The 20,852-nt window shown below is 47.0% G+C and overlaps 1 protein-coding gene across 2 annotated transcripts; it reads left to right on the plus strand.

The window, feature by feature from the left end:
• Positions 1-232: 232 nt before the first annotated feature.
• Positions 233-20,254, plus strand: LOC124005395 (F-box only protein 46-like). 2 transcript variants are annotated; one of them, XM_046314615.1, is made up of 2 exons: positions 233-349; positions 16,806-20,254. In XM_046314615.1, exon 2 carries the CDS (start codon positions 16,922-16,924, stop codon positions 18,956-18,958), a length of 2,037 nt encoding a protein of 678 aa, XP_046170571.1. In that variant the 5' UTR covers positions 233-349; positions 16,806-16,921; the 3' UTR covers positions 18,959-20,254. The 2 variants fall into 2 exon arrangements, with proteins under 2 accessions (XP_046170571.1, XP_046170570.1); XM_046314614.1 differs by lacking the exon at positions 233-349 and adding an exon at positions 10,207-10,620.
• The last annotated feature ends 598 nt before the right edge of the window (positions 20,255-20,852 follow it).

Genomic DNA, 20,852 nt, shown 5'->3' on the forward strand with positions numbered 1-20,852 from the left:
CTAAATCTCATCTCATCGAGAAAGCACCCAAGCGAGCGAAACAGTGTCCCTCTGTCTCTTTATGTTTAGCCCATCTATCTGATGCTATGTTGCAGCAGCCAGCCAGCGCCAGCCGTCTGGGCAAAATGAGTATGATCTTGTTGACGCCCGTGGCATTGAATGAATGCAAGAGAAGCTAGCGACCCAGTGTTGCCAACTCCTCAGTAAGGAAAGTAGCTATTGGCTGTCCTAAAAGTGGCTGGAAGTCGCTAAATGACGCCATCGCCTAATTTGCATAATTGGCCATGTGCATGTAATTGTGATGGACGCTGTAGGAGAGAGGAGAGACAAAAACGGGAGAGACAAAAACGTGAGTAAAAACACCCTAAATATGTTTAGAACTACAAATGAGCAAGCTGCAGAGAGTGGCACACACAGCGAATAAGAACCAGATATTTGAGGCCATACTCCTCCTTCAGCACATTATGGACCCCATTGTCAATCCCCGTCATAAGAGGCATTGTCAGTTCCTATCCCCAGGAGTTTCTCTTTTTTAAGACAACACTTCTCGAGGAAAGCTACAACAGCACGGGCTATAGATTTGGCATCTCTTCTCTCCAACTCAACAAGCCCCAGACATGTTGATACAATTGTCTGCTTGGTGTCACTAAAGTACCTTATCATAACCCCCAGGTACTTAGAAACACTTACATCCCATGGACTCATCGAGGAGGAGGCTGAAACGCTGGTCAACCACATCTGCAACCAACCTTTTCAGAAAGTATGGTGCTAGAACACCATTAATAATTTCTGTGCACTTTGTGCATTTTCAAGTGGGTAGCAGTAGTGGAGTCTGAGAGAGCAGCTCTACATGCTTCTCCAATGTGATCACATGCCAGCATGGAACAATCAGTGTTCAGCGATAGCTAATGCCATGGTGGCCTCAGCCTTTTTTGCTGAGTCAATTTTTTAAACCATAAATGGCAGCTTGTTTTGGGTGGAACTGTTATAAGGCTTTGCCTTTTGAGTATGTTTTTGAGTTGTCATGTGTTTTTTTTACATCAAGTTTGGCTTTGAAATCAGCCTTAAAATACAGGCAGTATGCCCGTGTATCATCTCCAATACACTGCTTCAACCAGCCTTTAAATTCAGGGTTTGATTCCCACTACTTTCTGTATTTTTGAGTGTACAGTTTAGACTGAGACATGAGCTAGCCAGCTAGATGTTTAGCTTGTGTCACAAAGAGGCACACACACAGTGGACAAGGTGAGTAAGTGACAGAGGCTGTGTGAGTCAAATGCAGTGATTTATTTTTAGACAAAAAACATTTTACATTTACATCCCGCCCTGAATGTAAGCCAGGGCAGGATCAGCCAGCAGTGGCTTCCTGCATGCGTAATTCATTTGCAGTCTGGACGCAGAGGGGTGAACATCTCCTGCTCTGATATATATAGCTAATAAACATAGTAACAGCAGAGGGGTCTGGGTAGCCCTTAGATTAGCTGTTCAGGAGTCTTATTGCTTGGGGGTAGTGACATCCAGTGGAACAACCACTTTACAATAGTGCATCTAAATATTTTAAGGGGGGGGTGAGAAGGATTACTTTATCCTATCCTAGGTATTCCTTAAAGAGGTGGGGTTTCAGGTGTCTCCGGAAGGTGGTGATTGACTCCGCTGTCCTGGCGTCGTGAGGGAGTTTGTTCCACCATTGGGGAGCCAGAGCAGCGAACAGTTTTGACTGAGCTGAGCGGGAACTGTACTTCCTCAGTGGTAGGGAGGCGAGCAGGCCAGAGGTGGATGAACGCAGTGCCCTTATTTGGGTGTAGGGCCTGATCAGAGCCTGGAGGTACTGAGGTGCCGTTCCCCTCACAGCTCCGTAGGCAAGCACCATGGTCTTGTAGCGGATGCGAGCTTCAACTGGAAGCCAGTGGAGAGAGCGGAGGAGCGGGGTGACGTGAGAGAACTTGGGAAGGTTGAACACTAGACGGGCTGCGGCGTTCTGGATGAGTTGTAGGGGTTTAATGGCACAGGCAGGGAGCCCAGCCAACAGCGAGTTGCAGTAATCCAGACGGGAGATGACAAGTGCCTGGATTAGGACCTGCGCCGCTTCCTGTGTGAGGCAGGGTCGTACTCTGCGGATGTTGTAGAGCATGAACCTACAGGAACGGGCCACCGCCTTGATATTAGTTGAGAACGACAGTTTGTTGTCCAGGATCACGCCAATAGAAGCCTCTTGGACCTCGACTTGGCGCTCCGGTACCGATTGCCTTGCGGTAGCAGAGAGAACAGTCTATGATTAGGGTGGCTGGATTCTTTCTTTCTTTCTATGATTAGGGTGGCTGGATTTTTAGGGCCTTCCTCTGACACCGCCTGGTATAGAGGACCTAGATGGCAGGAAGCTTGGCCCTGGTGATGTACTGGGCCGTACGAACTACCCTCTGTAGTGCCTTGCGGTCGGAGGCTGGGCAGTTGCCATACCAGGCAGTGATGCAACCCGTCAGGATGCTCTTGATGGTGCAGCTGTAAAACATTTTGAGGATCTCAGGACCCATGCCAAATCTTTTCAGTCTCCTAAGGGGGAATACGTTTTGTCGTACCCTTTTCCCGACTGTCTTGGTGTGCGTGGACCATGTTAGTTTGTTGGTGATGTGGACGCCAAGGAACTTGAAGCTCTCAACCTGCTCCACTACAGCCCTGTGGATGAGACTGGGGGCATGTTCGGTCCTCCTTTTCATGTAGTCCACAATCATCTCCTTTGTCTTGATCACGTTGAGGGAGAGGTTGTTATCCTTGCACCACACGGTCAGGTCTCTAGGCTGCCTCATCGTTGTCGGTGATCAGGCCTACCACTGTTGTCATCAGCAAACTTAATGATGGTGTTGGAGTCATGCCTGGCCATGCAGTCATGAGTGAACAGGGAGTACAGGAGGGGACTGAGCACGCACCCCTGAGGGGCCCCCGTGTTGAGGATCAGCGTGGCGGATGTGTTGTTACCTACCCTTACCACCTGGGGGCGGCCCATCAGGAACTCCAGGATACAGTTGCAGAGGGAGGTGTTTAGTCCCAGGGTCCTTAGCTTAGTGATGGGTTTTGAGGGCACTATGGTGTTGAACGCTAAGCTGTAGTCAATGAATAGCATTCTCACATAGGTGTTCCTTTTGTCCAGGTGTGAAAGGGCAGTGTGGAGTGCAATAAAGATTGCATCATCTGTGGATCTGCTGGTGCGCTATGCAAATTGGAATGGGTCTAGGGTTAGAGTCCTGCTCCTTGAAAACGGCAGCTCTACCCTTTAGCCCAGTGTGAATGTTGCCTGTAATCCATGGCTTCTGGTTGGGGTATGTACGTATGGTCACTGTGTGGACGACGTCCTCGATGCACTTATTGATAAAGCCAGTGACTGATGTGGTGTAGTCCTCAATGCCATCGGAAGAATCCCGGAACATATTCTTACCATATTCTTTGCCTCGATTCGGCAGTCTCATCCAGATCATCATGGCATTTGTAGTTCTTTATGATAGCCACATTAGCAGCTAATTAACATTTCATTTTTGGGGGTTAAAAACAGGCAAATATATCTTGATAAAAATCACCTTGTTCTTGAGAGATTTACATGGTTTTTAAAACGTCATGCCAGTGTAAGCCTACGTGAAACAGCCCTTATTCCCTTCTTTTAAGGGTTTCTAAAATTGAAAATGAATGGTGGAAAATCGATTGGAACCATTTCCCTGTTTGACCTTTAGGTTTTATAGGTATTATGACTCATAATTGGTACTCTATTATCACAACACAGGTTGTAATAGGGAATTTTTCTCCCTGGCTTGGCTTCCCTGGGGATTTTACCTGCACACCACAACTGCTGATGATGAGTATCTTTTGGGATAAACATAGGAAATTCCTACACAGCAGCCAAGTAATGCAATAGCTCAACAATATTCTCCTTTAAACAAAGGCACATTTGTCCATGAAACCACCTGCAAACATAGCCATGGGAAGTAGGGGTGCTGAGGGTAATGCATCACTCCATAAAAAATAAAACATAATTACACAACAAGGTTTGTGAACTAGGCCTTTATTACTCCTGTAATCCTCAACCCCCCCACCCCTCACCCCACCCCAGTGAACACTTGCAAGGCATGCTGGGTATTATTCTAATGAGCCTATGAAACAAGGCCAATAATAATACATTTACATTTAAGTCATTTAGCAGACGCTCTTATCCAGAGCGACTTACAAATTGGTGCATTCACCTTATGACATCCAGTGGAACAGTCACTTTACAATAGTGCATCTAAATCTTAAAGGGGGGGGGGGTGAGAGGGATTACTTATCCTATCCTAGGTATTCCTTAAAGAGGTGGGGTTTCAGGTGTCTCCGGAAGGTGGTGATTGACTCCGCTGTCCTGGCGTCGTGAGGGAGTTTGTTCTACCATTGGGGGGCCAGAGCAGCGAACAGTTTTGACTGGGCTGAGCGGGAGCTGTACTTCCTCAGTGGTAGGGAGGCGAGCAGGCCAGAGGTGGATGAACGCAGTGCCCTTGTTTGGGTGTAGGGCCTGATCAGAGCCTGGAGGTACTGAGGTGCCGTTCCCCTCACAGCTCCGTAGGCAAGCACCATGGTCTTGTAGCGGATGCGAGCTTCAACTGGAAGCCAGTGGAGAGAACGGAGGAGCGGGTGACGTGAGAGAACTTGGGAAGGTTGAACACCAGACAGGCTGCGGCGTTCTGGATGAGTTGAAGGGGTTTAATGGCACAGGCAGGGAGCCCAGCCAACAGTGAGTTGCAGTAATCCAGACGGGAGATGACAAGTGCCTGGATTAGGACCTGCGCCGCTTCCTGTGTGAGGCAGGGTCGTACTCTGCGGATGTTGTAGAGCATGAACCTACAGGAACGGGCCACCGCCTTGATGTTGGTTGAGAACGACAGGGTGTTGTCCAGGATCACGCCAAGGTTCTTAGCGCTCTGGGAGGAGGACACAATGGAGTTGTCAACCGTGATGGCGAGATCATGGAACGGGCAGTCCTTCCCGGGAGGAAGAGCAGCTCCGTCTTGCCGAGGTTCAGCTTGAGGTGGTGATCCGTCATCCACACTGATATGTCTGCCAGACATGCAGAGATGTGATTCGCCACCTGGTCATCAGAAGGGGGAAAGGAGAAGATTAATTGTGTGTCGTCTGCATAGCAATGATAGGAGAGACCATGTGAGGTTATGACAGAGCCAAGTGACTTGGTGTATAGCGAGAATAGGAGAGGGCCTAGAACAGAGCCCTGGGGACACCAGTGGTGAGAGCGCGTGGTGAGGAGACAGATTCTCGCCACGCCACCTGGTAGGAGCGACCTGTCAGGTAGGATGCAATCCAAGCGTGGGCCGCGCCGGAGATGCCCAACTCGGAGCGGGTGGAGAGGAGGATCTGATGGTTCACAGTATCGAAGGCAGCCGATAGATCTAGAAGGATGAGAGCAGAGGAGAGAGAGTTAGCTTTAGCAGTGCGGAGCGCCTCCGTGATACAGAGGAGAGCAGTCTCAGTTGAATGACTAGTCTTGAAACCTGACTGATTTGGATCAAGAAGGTCATTCAGAGAGATAGCGGGAGAGCTGGCCAAGGACGGCACGTTCAAGAGTTTTGGAGAGAAAAGAAAGAAGGGATACTGGTCTGTAATTGTTGACATCGGAGGGATCGAGTGTAGGTTTTTTCAGAAGGGGTGCAACTCTCGCTCTCTTGAAGACGGAAGGGACGTAGCCAGCGGTCAGGGATGAGTTGATGAGCGAGGTGAGGTAAGGGAGAAGGTCTCCGGAAATGGTCTGGAGAAGAGAGGAGGGGATAGGGTCAAGCGGGCAGGTTGTTGGGCGGCCGGCCGTCACAAGACGCGAGATTTCATCTGGAGAGAGAGGGGAGAAAGAGGTCAGAGCACAGGGTAGGGCAGTGTGAGCAGAACCAGCGGTGTCGTTTGACTTAGCAAACGAGGATCGGAGGTCGTTGACCTTCTTTTCAAAATGGTTGACGAAGTCATCTGCAGAGAGGAGGGAGGGGGAGGAGGATTCAGGAGGGAGGAGAAGGTGGCAAAGAGCTTCCTAGGGTTAGAGGCAGATGCTTGGAATTTAGAGTGGTAGAAAGTGGCTTTAGCAGCAGAGACAGAGGAGGAAAATGTAGAGAGGAGGGAGTGAAAGGATGCCAGGTCCGCAGGGAGGCGAGTTTTCCTCCATTTCCGCTCGGCTGCCCGGAGCCCTGTTCTGTGAGCTCGCAATGAGTCATCGAGCCACGGAGCGGGAGGGGAGGACCGAGCCGGCCTGGAAGATAGGGGACATAGAGAGTCAAAGGATGCAGAGAGGGAGGAGAGGAGGGTTGAGGAGGCAGAATCAGGAGATAGGTTGGAGAAGGTTTGAGCAGAGGGAAGAGATGATAGGATGGAAGAGGAGAGAGTAGCTGGGGAGAGAGAGCGAAGGTTGGGACGGCGCGATACCATCCGAGTAGGGGCAGTGTGGGAGGTGTTGGATGAGAGCGAGAGGGAAAAGGATACAAGGTAGTGGTCGGAGACTTGGAGGGGAGTTGCAATGAGGTTAGTGGAAGAACAGCATCTAGTAAAGATGAGGCCAAGTGTATTGCCTGCCTTGTGAGTAGGGGGGGAGGTGAGAGGGTGAGGTCAAAAGATGAGAGGAGTGGAAAGAAGGAGGCAGAGAGGAATGAGTCAAAGGTAGATGTGGGGAGGTTAAAGTCGCCCAGAACTGTGAGAGGTGAGCCGTCCTCAGGAAAGAAGCTTATCAAGGCATCAAGCTCATTGATGAACTCTCCGAGGGAACCTGGAGGGCGATAAATGATAAGGATGTTAAGCTTGAAAGGGCTGGTAACTGTGACAGCATGGAATTCAAAGGAGGCGATAGACAGATGGGTAAGGGGAGAAAGAGAGAATGACCACTTGGGAGAGATGAGGATCCCGGTGCCACCACCCCGCTGACCAGAAGCTCTCGGGGTGTGCGAGAACACGTGGGCGGACGAAGAGAGAGCAGTAGGAGTAGCAGTGTTGTCTGTGGTGATCCATGTTTCCGTCAGTGCCAAGAAGTCGAGGGACTGGAGGGAGGCATAGGCTGAGATGAACTCTGCCTTGTTGGCCGCAGATCGGCAGTTCCAGAGGCTACCGGAGACCTGGAACTCCACGTGGGTCGTGCGCGCTGGGGCCACCAGATTAGGGTGGCCGCGGCCACGCGGTGTGGAGCGTTTGTATGGTCTGTGCAGAGAGGAGAGAACAGGGATAGACAGACACATAGTTGACAGGCTACAGAAGAGGCTACGCTAATGCAAAGGAGATTGGAATGACAAGTGGACTACACGTCTCGAATGTTCAGAAAGTTAAGCTTACGTAGCAAGAATCTTATTGACTAAAATGATTAAAATGATACAGTACTGCTGAAGTAGGCTAGCTGGCAGTGGGTGCGTTGTTGACACTACACTAATCAAGTCGTTCCGTTGAGTGTAATAGTTTCGACAGTGCTGCTATTCGGGGGCTAGCTGGCTAGCTAGCAGTGTTGTTTACGTTACGTTGCGTTAAAAGAACGACAATAGCTGGCTAGCTAACCTAGAAAATCGCTCTAGACTACACAATTATCTTTGATACAAAGACTGCTATGTAGCTAGCTATGTAGCTAGCTATGATCAAACAAATCAAACCGTTGTACTGTAATGAAATGAAATGAAAATGTGATACTACCTGTGAATGCGACCGGGTTGTTGAGTCTATTCGGTAGACGTTGGCTAGCTGTCGGCTAGCTGTCGGCTAGCTGTTGGCTAGCTAGCAGAGTCTCCTACGTTAAGGACGACAAATAGCTGGCTAGCTAACCTCGGTAAATTAAGATAATCACTCTAAGACTACACGCTCTAAACTACACAATTATCTTGGATACGAAGACAGCAAAGACAGCTATGTAGCTAGGTAACACTACACTAATCAAGTCGTTCAGTTGAGTGTAATAGTTTCTCCAGTGCAGCTAATCAGTGGACGTTAGCTAGCTGGCTAGTGAAGACTACGTTAGGACGGCGAAATACGATAATTACACAATTATCTTTGATACAAAGACGGCTATGTAGCTAGCTAAGAAGAAATTGCTAAGATTAGACAAATCAAACCGTTGTGCTATAATGAAATGTAATGAAAAAGTTATACTACCTGCGGAGCGAAGTGCCGATGCGACCGCTCGCTCCAACTCGGAGCAAGTGTGTTTTGCCATTTGTATTTTTACATTTGCATTTTGGTCATTTAGCAGGCACTTTTATTCAGTGACTTACAGTCAGTGCATTTAACAGAGGTAGATAAACAACTGCATTTCACAGTCTTAGCAAGTAAAACTTTTTTTTACTGTTACTGAGAATGTTGTTATAGGGAAGGCGTGTAGTTGCAAATGTATTTTGTATCTAGAAAATTTCCCAGGACATAGACATATCTGATATTGCACTGTCCAATTTACAGTCACTTTTACAGTGAAAGAATACCATGTTATTGTTTGAGGAGAGTGCACAATTTTAAACAAAGTTATTAATAAACAAATTAGGCACATTTTGGCAGTCTTGATATAACATTTTGAACGGAAGTGCATTGGATCAGTCTAAAACTTTGCACATACACTGTGGTGTGGTGGTGACCATAAAGCCATTTGAAAACAATTGAAAAGTATTAAAGACGCACTATACTGAAATCACTCCGCCATTTTCTGTTTAATCAAATTCTAATATTTTGCTTAATTTCAGTTTGTGACAAAATAAGCAAGTATAGTGTATAGAATCATTGTACCATCTAAACTGCTGTGAAATATATATTCCATAACCAAAAATATTGTATTTTCAGCTGTTTGAAGCTGGTGTACACAAGTGAGTGCGCGCTCATGCATGGAGCCCAACACTCAGCAGTTCCGTCTGCTCCTCTGCTGGGCTGTATCAGCTGCTCTAAGCTCCTTCTACACACAACCCCACCTGTGCTACCATTTGCATGCATGGCCATCTTGCATTTGAAGAAGAGGCTGTATAAAATGTTGGCATATTAGGTTCTTACAGTTTTTATTATAAATCACTTAAAAGCATTAGTATTTTGTTGTCAAATCTCAAGCAATGATCAAATCTCCAAATACATATACAGGACTTATAACAATCTTCTACTCTTTGTACACTGATAGTACGTCATCCTGAGCTCTTTATTGCAAAGCCTTAAATACAAATGTCTTCTGTCAGTGTATACAGTTTTGTTGAGAGAAAGTTCACACATTGTTTCGATCAGGGGAAAACAAAGTGGCATTGCTGATGGTTTCAAACTTTCAAACTGTAAATACAGTGGGAGAAAAGTTGAATTTGTTTACCAGTCAGATAATTATGTTGGGATAATGATATACATGTACCTGGGACACATTGAGGGTTCCTTACTTTTTCCTTCATGTGTATATATAGTAATAAAACTGTAATGCCATATATCATTCCATAGTAGGCTATTCTGCATTCTCATTGCAAACAGTTTTTTAGTTGACATTACATGATGTCATGTCAACTTGTTTTGCTTAGTGAATAGCATGTGCAACTTGATGCTTTTGCATTTGTTGTATTGCAATTTGCTAGCATGTTGTATTGAATGCTAATGACTGTAAATTGGATCTACGGCAGCATTGTGTGTGTGTGTGTCAGAGAGAGAGGCTATGTGCACGCTGTACACAAAATTAGGTGGAAACTGAACTGCACTTCCTAACCTCCTGCCAAAATGTATGACCATATTAGAGACACATATTTCCCTCAGATTAGACAGACCCACAAAGAATTCCAAAACAAATCAAATTTAGATAAACTCCCATATCTATTGGGTGAAATACCACGGTGTGCCATCATAGCAGCAATATTTGTGACTGGTTGCCACAAGAAAAGGGCAACCAGTGAAGAACAAACACCATTGTAAATACAACCCATATTTATGTTTATTTATTTTCCCTTTTGTACTTTAACTATTGTCACATCATTATAACACTGTACATTGCCATAATATGACATTTGAAATGTCTATTCCTTTGAAACTTGTGAGTGTTATTATCTATTTCACTTGCTTTGGCAATGTACTTATACGTTTCCCATGCCAATAAAGCCCTTTTTAATTTAATTTAATTGAGAGATTGGGAGGGGTGAGAGCAAAGAAGGGGGTGAGTGGGGCCATATATGCCATATATGGGCACGCCATCGACTCTGCCTTGCTATTGGCTGTGGGCCTTGTGCAGCTGCCTGTCAACAAGATGGCCTTCCTCTCCACGGATGTTCTGATTCCGATTATTTTGGTTGGTCAGAGAATGTACCGTAAAGGCCAGCCTGTGTCCGCTCTGAAAAGGTAGCCAGATGAACGAGGAAGAGTGTGAAACAGGCTCAGGATCAGTACAGCTTGTGTACAATCAAAAAACGGACAGTAGGCTTCGAGGTTAACATTAGGTTGATATTAGAAAGTAAGTACTATATTCTGCAGATAGCTAGCTACGTGGACACGTAACGCTAAAAGATAACCCGAGTCACCTGCACCCCCATCCTTGCTCAATCGGGTTCCTCGGTCGGTTGTTGAGAGGAAAACGGGCCTAAGACGGGGTGACTTGCTAGTGCTGTCATCCGCACTGTTGCAGGTCAAGAGTTTGCGGATCTACAGGTAAAACGAAGATAACATTAATAATTGCACTTTACGTTAGCAATTCTTAGCTGCATTTCAATGTCGTTAGCCAGCAACACACAATATGGGTTCCATTGCAATTTTGTTTGGTCGCCTAGCCAGCACACAATGTTACACGACACAACCCTTAACGTAGTTGGCTAACTGATTTTTAATGTTTACTTCAAAGACAGATGTGGTGCCTATCAGTTAGCCGCGCCAAAGCGAGTGTTTGTAACAACGAGATTGTGGTTGGCGTCTTGGGCTATAACGCTCTAACTAATTTAGCCTAGTTGGCTAGCCAGCTAACATTAACTTAGATAAATTGGTAACGTTAAGCTAACTAGCAGCTAGGAAATGAAGTTGGTTAGCTAACGTTACTTCAGCTAGTTGTGTTAGCTACCTAGCTAACGTTAGTGTTTACTTCTTTGCGGCCTGCACGTCAGGTAGTTGCTCGTTAGCATAATTGATTTGCATATAACTAATCTAATGTAAGCTAACATTAGTTAGCTAGTTAACCACGGTACGGACCTAGCGGGTTGACTTAATGTTATAAGAATAACTAAACCATCTGGTGAAACCACAGCCAGGATTTGTGTTTCGTCCTATTCCTAGCTAGCTATGTAACTAAATTAGCTAGATTGCGCAATTGTTACATTTGTATCATATTTTTGGTCATTTCAACTCATTGTTTGGTTGATCGATCATTGTCAGACAATTGAATAAACACATTCGGATGTCAATAATTAGTCATTGGCTACTCATGGTTACCCATGTAGACCACCTACCTGTAAGTTACAACCTAATGGAAATGTTCCGTTAAATTCTGAAGGTGCTTTGTTTATAGCTAGAGTCCATGTCACTTGTACTTCCTCAGTGCAGTAACGTTTCTCTGTTTCGTTTGTTTGATTTTCAGCTTCTTAATTCAGTATTGGCTAGGTGACCATGTTTTCCAAACACTGGTAAATATCTAACGTTACTCTGAATTAAGATTCAAATTTGTCTGCCGAAACAATGGGGTGTCAGCTATGACATGTGACACCTTGACATTGAAAACATGTATTTTGTTAATTGAAGTGGATTTACAGCAGGTGACAGAATTTCATCATGGGTCCCTGATCTGTACTATGCAGAAATAAATGCATAATTATGGATATTAGAGTGTTGTATCTTAAAGGCGCACAAATGTAGATATATGCAATATAGACCTCTGCATATTTTGGTATTATTCTACACACTGGCTATTAAAAATAAATAGAAAATTATATAAATAAATGTAACCTTTATTTAACTAGACAAGTCAGTTAAGAACAAATTCTTATTTACAATGACTGCCTACGCCGGCCAAACCCGAACGACGCTGGGGAAATTGTGCGCCGCCCTATGGGACTCCCAATCACGGCCGGTTGTGATACAGCCTGGAATCGAACCAGGGTGTCTGTAGTGACATCTCAAGCACCCAAGACCAAATTTGTTTGGACCGGACCAAATCCGAATCAATCATAAATGTCTGTTTCCCCTTTTTTCCCTCAGAACAGCTTCAATTTGTCGGGTCATGGGCTCTACAGGTTGTCAAAAGCATTCTGAAGGGATGCTGGCCCATGTTGATGCCAATGTTTCCCACAGTCGTGTCAAGTTGGCTGGATGTCCTTTGGGTGTTAGACCATCTCTGATACACACGAGAAACTGTTGAGCGTGAAAAACCCAGCAGCGTTGTACTTCCATATTTTTGTCCTGCCCATTCACCCTCTGAATGGCTAACATGCACAAACCATGTCTCAAGACTTAAAAATCATTCATTGAAGTGGATTTAACAAGTGACATCAATAAGGGATCATAGCTTTCACCAGGTCCAGTCTGTCATGGAAAGCGCAAGTGTAGTACGGTAGAGTACAGTAAATTAGTGTACTCAACTTGTGTGCTTTACTGTGTACTGTACTGAACTCTATTCTACTGAACTATACTTTAATTTAAAAAAAATGTTTTACCAAATCTGAACCAATCATGGATGTCTGTTTGGGCCAAATCAAGGCCGGTCTGGACCGGACCAAAAATCAACGTCTTTGGACGTTGAAATCAAGGCCGGGGGGGGGCTGACCAAATTCCGAATACTTCTCAATGTCCATGGATGCCTGATGTCAGTTGGTGCTCAGTGCGTAAGGAAGCTGATTACAGTAAATGGAAAGAGCGGGGGCTCATGGGTAGTTGTCAGTAGGTAGCCGGGAGAGGTGACATTAACTGGATGGAGAGGGCTTGTCCAGGCTGTAGTCACACTTGCTTTGACCACCAAATGGTAGAAAGAGAGAGGGAACCGTTATGAGTTGTGGAAGGAAGGACTGTAAGCAGGTGACCCAACAGTGGTTTGTGACTATGATTTTCCCATTGTTGCCAATTCAATTGCAGTAATTTGTAAAATAATTGTTTTGAATCACTTAATAATTCATAACCAAATAGATATTAGTGAAATCGCTAATATGTAGGTCTACCTTTACTTGTTACTTTTGTGAACTTTCATTATCCTCCCTCATGAGAGAAATGGGAAAATATCTTAGGTATGCAAGTTTTTGATAACAGAATTAAGGCACAGGGCAGTGTGTGTGTTGATGTTAGCTGGCAGGGGTCTTCACATCAACATGATTGTGTTTTGATGTGTTACTGATACCTCTTAAGACTTTTTCTGGTAAATGTTTTCTAAGGCCCTTTTTCCATCTGTTTGAATAGAGTTCGAAGCCTTTGCTTAGTCCTAATATTTAGGATAGAAAATAGTTAAACTGTGTACATATATGCCTTGATTTCTTAAATATAGATGCCTTCTGTAGCTTTCATTAGACACCATAGTTAACATCATCCTATGAACTTGGTGGTACTCAAGGGTTCGGTTTTACATGGAACAGCTCTTATTTTCTCAAAGATGAAAGAAATAATCAAACTACAGGAAAAGCACATGTTGTTCAACTGAGAACTAGGCCTATAGATTTTTTATCTTTGGTACTAGAATCAGAAGTATGGGAATAGTGGAGAAATGGGGCATTGAAACATGCTTTGGGCGTCTTCGTGATTCATCTTCACATGTAGGTCTATATTCAATAGTTAAATTCCTGGGATCATCAGCTTGGTTCAGCCTAAAATCCTCTCAGAACAGTTTTGTATTGATAGGGTTTGTTTTCAATATTTACAGAGAAACTACAAATCACCATTATGGTGACCACTGTCCTGGCCCCTTTTACAACCAACACTATTTGAGTGAGGGGTTGAACTCTTTTCATTGAAGCCAAATGGTGGAAAGAAACAACCTGATGAAGAGCTATAGTTTAAAAGGAGGGCCTCGATATCCGTTGCAGTTCAGCACAGTGCTGTTCACTGCCAGAGAAGCACAGCTAACAGACCAAACACTTCAATAGGCAGCTTGTCTGCCTGACCCTCTCGCGACAAAGGCACTCTGGGTTCATTTTATCGGGGTGGGTGGAGTCCATTATTTTTGTAGACGAGCATCATCAGCCTCACCTTGGCACGGGCTACTGCTGTATTGTCCCTGCAGGCGCAGCCAAGGCGAGGGCCAGTGGCTGGAGCAATTTATCACCTCTCTGCATAGTCCACCATTCTCAAAGCCTCTGAGAGGGAGGATATCGCTAGAGGCGAATGAGGGGCCTGTCTGAATTATCTGAGGAAAAACTAAAATCCTAATTCCAGGCTAACAAGTGTTTTTCCCCTGAAAGGTCCTTCCCTGCTTAGTATGCCTAAACTGTTTCTTCTCAATATTATATTTTCTCTGTGATGGGAATGATGTCGTGCTAATAAACATTCCTTCGCTGCCTGAGACTATTCTAACGGTGGTATTTTAGTGGGCGCAGATAGAAACGCAAGTTGTGGAATTGAAATGCATTCTGTGGCATTTGACAACCGTTGTTTTGTTTCTATACATTCCCTGTTAAATCTGTAGCATTCTGTTATGATGTGGAGCCTGCTGAATATGCTCCAGCAGAAAGCCTCTGGATTGTTTGATGACTACATGATGGAGGAGTGAATCCTCGTGGTGTGTGTGTGTGTGTGTGTGTGTGTGGTTCAGCGGTCGGTCAGACAACTTGGGGAGCCAGTGAGAGACGAGCCTCTGGCACGGCACTCAGCTATTTCTGTACTGCTGCTTGGCATGGACAGGATTTGGAGGATTTAGGCAACAAAAAAAAGCTTAAAACCAGCCTTAATTTGCAGGAATTGTTTCAAATGAGAGGGGAAAACCTGTGCAATGATAATGCAGTTTTTATCAGCTGTCGGGGAATACAGATTTTCGGCAAAGTATCGGCCGTGTTTTGGTCCATTGATATCACTTTGATACGATAAATGGTGTACCAGTCTCATGTCCTCATTTTGTGGACTCTGTCATTGTTCGGGCTATTACTCATTACCTGTTATTAAGCCAGTATAGATGTCTTTAAACATACTGCTTTTATTAGATGGTGTCTCCCTGCAGAGTTCAGCTTTGTTTCGGCTCGTATGGAAACACATGTAGAATAGAACCGCATACTGCATGCCATTTATTACTATTGTAGCATTTTACTACCATCTGTTCATCAGCCACCTTACTTCCTAAATAAATTGCAGGGGATATTGTGGGATCGCAGTCAGTAAATAGGCTATGACTACAGGATTGATTATAGCCACTGACTCCAGCTTCTGGGTGACTGGTAGTGCGACTGCCATCCTCCTCAATCTCTCAATCTTCTGAAGCAACGTTGGTGGCTCTAAATAGTAGATACTGGTCAATAGAGAGGGAATCTGACTGGAGACAAATGAATCACTCACTGTCTGCCACTCACTGTCTGCTTCAGGAAGTGCCAGTGTTTGTTTCAAAGATGGACAAACAGACTGACACTCACTGTCCCTGTTACGCCAACCAATATTTTTATGTGGGGGGATAAAAACGGAATGGGCTGGTGGCCCTGGGATGTACTTCATACAGGGTGTAATCTGCAGGCTCTTAGCTGGAGCTGTGTGATATATAAAGCCCTTAACCAACCCAGGAGTACGTGCGTACACACCACACACACACACACACACAGCCTGGGCAGCAGACTACCCCGTGTAGACATTCCTCTTCAGCCGGCGGTAACGTTCTCATGCTTTCAACTGACAAAGTGTATAGATAGGTCTATATCTAGCCTACGTTTGGCTGGTAAGCGTCACCTCAGGGGCCAAACAATAGTGTAACACTAGTGGTGTCTGTCTCAACTTGTTTGGAATCACGATATGGAAGGAGTGGGGCTTGTTCAGTTTTTTTGTTACAAGATGTTTCATACATTTTATATACAGTGTGATATTATTATTTTGGACAGGGAAGTCCTACTGAGACTAGGGTCTCTTTTACAGATGAGCCCTGCATAAATACATCACACATACAATATACATAACAAGAAAAACAGACACATTTGTCAACATAGAGCTCTAAAGTTCTCATTGAAACAGTTTTGCACCACTTGTTCCTTTTAAGCACCCAGTGTCACATTTTGGCAGGGTAACATGAAATGGCATGGGCACCCCCGGCGGGTAAACTGTTTTCCTGCAGGCCGCAGCCAAGATCCTTTAGACTCTGCCTGGCAGGCAATATCAATTCCACTACTCTCCCCTTCTAAAAATAGACTAGGCATATGCTTTCCTTGTTCTTCCTCACCTCCTATTAGGCAGGTCCTCTTTTGAAGTGTCAGGATGGGAATCCATTAGCTCTTTTATTCCTCCCTTCATCTGCCCCGACACAAGGCCCTGAAATGGAAGCCTTTAATTAGATTGAAAGCCTTCAAGGCGAGATGATTGACTAATTGAGTTTAGCTGTTGAGGCTGTCTGAAAGCACGAGTCCTCCTGATTTCCTTGTGCACTGCGACTTGGTTTCTGAACCACCAAGAGGCTAGAAGCTGACATGCTGTACTCTTGCTGTAATGAATGGCTAGAAGATGTGACATTTGATCCAGTGAGTGTCTCCACACCCTTCCATAGAGGTCACAGAATTAGACTAGGTGACTTCGGTATTTAGTACTAATGCAACATGTAGAATGCATGGGAAGAAATTGGCCGTTAAATTAGATTTTTAGATGTGTATTGTAATACAACTTGATGACATGACTCCTGTTTATCTCCCCCGGCTAGATGACCTATGATGGTTAATGTTGTAATACTCCTCTCCCTCTCCCTACAGATTGTATGCCCTCTTCCTGTGACGGTGCCTACTGGCTCGCACAGAGAGAATGAGTGGCATGGTGCACAGCAGATGCCCAGCCTAGACGCCGCTGATATGCTTCCCTCCGGCCCGTGATGGACCGAGATACCTTCTCCCACATCCGACTGTGGTGCCCACGCCCCTTTGGCACCTACTCCCAGAACAAGCCCCGAAGCACGGGTACGGGGGGCAGTGGGGCAGCCCCCTCCCTCTGCAAGGCTGACACTGCGGGGCACACGTCGCTGGAGGCCGGGGGAGGCGCGGATGGCCAGGAGGAGGAGGAGGATGCCGGCGCCGAGAACACTCCCCCAGACACCGACCCGGCATCGGCACCGCAGGCCCCCTCCACCCCTCCCGGCGCCACACAGATGGAGGATGGAAGGGTGCTGCTGGACACCTGGTACGTCATCAAGCCGGGCAACACCAAGGAGAAGATTGCCTTCTTCGTGGCCCACCAGTTCAGTGGGGTGGGCCTGCCTCGACCCAGCGCCATAAAGGTGAAAGGGAACTGGGCCACGGACTGCACTAAGGCCAAGCGTAGGCGGCGCTGCTCCTCCTATGACCCTCCCGCCCGGGCCCATGTTATTTCCACCCCCCCGCCCCCAGAGCCCTCCACCCTAGAGGACCTCCCCGGCGTGAGTGAGACTGACCTGCTGTCCGTGGCGGAGATGGTGGCCCTGGTAGAGCAGCGTACAGCCGTGGCCCTGCAGGGCATGGTGGCCCAGGGACAGACTGCCCCAGAAGACCCCGAGCACACACTCCTGCGGGGCACAGTCTCTGACCCCAGCCCCATGGTGTTCCTGTCAGAGAGCCCTGACCCCCCACACCCCTCGCATGGTGCCCTGGAGGAGGAGGAGGAGCAGCAGGAGTCGCGGCGTGTGGCTCAGGTTGTAGCCCACTTTGAGTCCCAACATCAACTCCTGGAAAACACATTGAGGCCCGCGTCGGGCCTGGACTCTCCCAGGGAGAGGGAGCGGAGCGGGGACTCTGGCCGCGCCGGGCCCACCCACGGCCGAGGCGAAGTGAGGATAGCCTTCCGGGTGTCCAGCCTGGATCCTCGCTCGCAGTCGGAGCCCGCAGGCCGGCCCCGCTGCATGTTCATGAGCTGTGGGGGAGGAGGGGGGCAGGCGGGGGCCCGGGCCAACGAGAAGATCACCTGTGATCTCTACCAACTGGTCAGCCCCTCGTCACTTGACCCCAGCCTCCTGCTGGCCGGCTCTCCAAAAGCTGACCCCCATGGGGAGGGCCATACGGACCGGCCAGCCTCCAGCAGCCCGGACCCCAGCCAGGAGCTCGGCTCTGGGGAGAAGAAGCCTGTGGCCCGGGAGAGGGTGACTGGCTTCCACGTGGAGGTGGTGGTCACGGGTGCTGTGGACCAGTGTGTGTTCTATGGCAAGGACAGCACAGAGAATGTGCAAGAGGAGACGGTGTGTTTCGCCATGCCCAGTGGGGTCAGCCCTGCCGACGGCTCAGAGGACCCCCCTCCAGGCCAGCTGTTCTTCCTGCAGCCCCAGAGAGGGTCTGACGAGGACAGTGGCAGCAGCAGTGGAATGTGCTCTTTGGACTGCGCCAATAACAACAATCCTGCTGGGGATGCTGCTGACCGGCCGGACTCCCCCCTGGCCAGCGTGGAGGACTGCTCGGACCCCTCCCTGTGCCGTCTCTACCGCCACGTCTCTCACGACTTCCTGGAGATCCGCTTCCAGATCCAGCGGCTGCTGGAGCCTCGTCAGTACATGCTGCTACTGCCCGACCACATCATGGTCAACATCTTCAGCTACCTGCCCACCCGCTCGCTGGCCGCCCTCAAGTGCACCTGCTACGACTTCAAGGTTCTGATTGAGACGTACGGTGTGCCCGCCACCGACTCGCGCTGGAACCAGGACCCGCTGTACCGCGACGACCCCTGCAAGCAGTGCAAGCGGCAGTACGAACGGGGTGACGTGTCTCTCTGCCGCTGGCACCCCAAACCTTACCACCACGACCTGCCTTATGGACGCTCCTATTGGATGTGCTGCCGGCGCACGGACAAGGACACACCAGGCTGCTGCGTGGGGCTGCATGACAACAACTGGGTACTGCAGCCCTGCGAGCTGGTGCAGACCCGCGCTAAGAGGGAGGACGGGAGGTAAAGGGGGCCCTTCCTGGGTCCCAGCACCCCTCTTACTCCCTCTAGACCCACTGCACCTGGTGGCACGCTACAGACCAGGGTTGGGGTCCTCTCCTGTGTTGTCAGCGCTCTCTGCTCGCTATCACCTTGTTCTTAGCAGTCGACAAGCTCCCTACTCGGTTGTTAATACATGTGAAAACTGGACACCTGATGAGTGGGCCCATGTTGGTGGTATGGTATGGTGCTCTGTGTGCATGAGGCCTGATGCTCAACGTTTCTGCCTATTGGTCAACTGACAGTTACGTCCTAGCCATGCTGTCTGTACTGGAGCTGACCCCAACCTTACTGACCAGAGGCTCAGCCACTGAGGACTAACTGGCTGGCTCACAGAGGGAGTCTGTGAAAGTTTTTAAAGGTCCAATGCAGCTGTTTTTATCTCAATATCAAATCATTTCTGGGTAACAATTAAGTACCTTACTGTGATTGTGTTCAATTAAAATGGTCAAAAAGAAAAAATAGCATCTTGGCAAAGAGCATTTTCTGAAACAAGAATGTTTGCTTGGACTGTCTGGGTCTGGTTGGGGAGGGGAAAACTGAGAGCTAGCTGTTGCTGGCAGAGGTTTTCAACTCTTTCTTATTGCTCTATTAACTATTAATGTCACCAGGCAGGCCAAAAATCCATCCTACCAAAACAGGCTGAAATTTCAGGTGGCATTCTCCAACAGCTCTTAGACTAAAAGGGCTTTAACTCACATTTTCACAATTGCACAGTATAATTCCAACCTCTGTGCAAAAATGTATATAAAACACAGGAAATCATGTTTTTGACTGCACTGGGCCTTTAATGATTGAGACTTTTTTAAGTGTGGGGGCAAGAGAAGGCAACTTGTCACTTTGCAAAGCTCTGATGTCACTTTGTACAATGGTTTTGACAGCTTGATATCAATGCTTTTGTTTTTTTGGTGTGTGAGCGAATGTTTGCTGTTTTTTGAGGACTACGTTCTCCCTCCCTCCTATTTTCTTGCCCCTCCCTCCCCACTAACCCCCAGTCCCAACTCCCCTGCTAGTCGGCAGAGGGTAGTCTTTGCGTCAATGCGGACGAAAAGAAACCCTGACCATCTCTCTACACCAGCTTCCAGCCTTAACCCCACTGGTCCCACTCACACTCCCTAAATCTGCAAAACCTTGACAAATACAGTATAGAGAACTTTGTTCACTTGACCCCTCTGACCGGGTATTGGGAGACCACTGTAGGTTTCAGATGTACAATGCTAATGGGAATATGTGCTTCTCAAATAAACAGAAATGATAACTGGAATATGACCCCTGATGTTTCTTTCTGCATGATGACTTTTTGGTAACTTTTGATAGGCCTACACTAACTTCTAATTGAAAAATCTATTGATTTCATTTATAGATTTGAAATTGTCTTGCGGAGGACAGTGACTCTTTATATATGCAATGCAATCATGTGGCCACTAGATGGGAGACGTGTATGCTAATGTCCAGGTTTAGCAAAGAAGTGTGGATTATTGGTAATCATACCCAATTTTATAACATTACAAGAAAGGGACAAGGAAAAGTCCTACAAAGGACTTTTTCATGAGTAATGTTTGCACATGTGTACACTAACAAAAGGTATGAGACATACAGTTTGGTTTAATTCAGAATCTAGTGAAAATGATTATCAATGGTCACATTGCCACTTTTACTAGTCACCTCATGCATAGTAACCCCCCACAAGAAGACTGCCACAGCCATCATAACCAGGGCATTAGCATCAACAACATTCTTTCAGAAGGGCTCCTCACTGATGTCAGGCAGCTCTTTGGATGCCTCTGTAACCTCCTGTGAGCTCTGGGCCTGCGAGCTGCTAATGCCACAACCAGCCAATGAGACAACAGATATGGGTTCTT

The sequence above is a fragment of the Oncorhynchus gorbuscha genome, linkage group LG19 (genome assembly GCF_021184085.1).
Source record: "Oncorhynchus gorbuscha isolate QuinsamMale2020 ecotype Even-year linkage group LG19, OgorEven_v1.0, whole genome shotgun sequence".
NCBI lineage: Eukaryota > Metazoa > Chordata > Actinopteri > Salmoniformes > Salmonidae > Oncorhynchus > Oncorhynchus gorbuscha.

Bases quoted from the DNA above. Each gene is read 5' to 3' on its own strand.
- LOC124005395 (XM_046314615.1), top strand. From the start codon at position 16,922: ATGGACCGAGATACCTTCTCCCACATCCGACTGTGGTGCCCACGCCCC.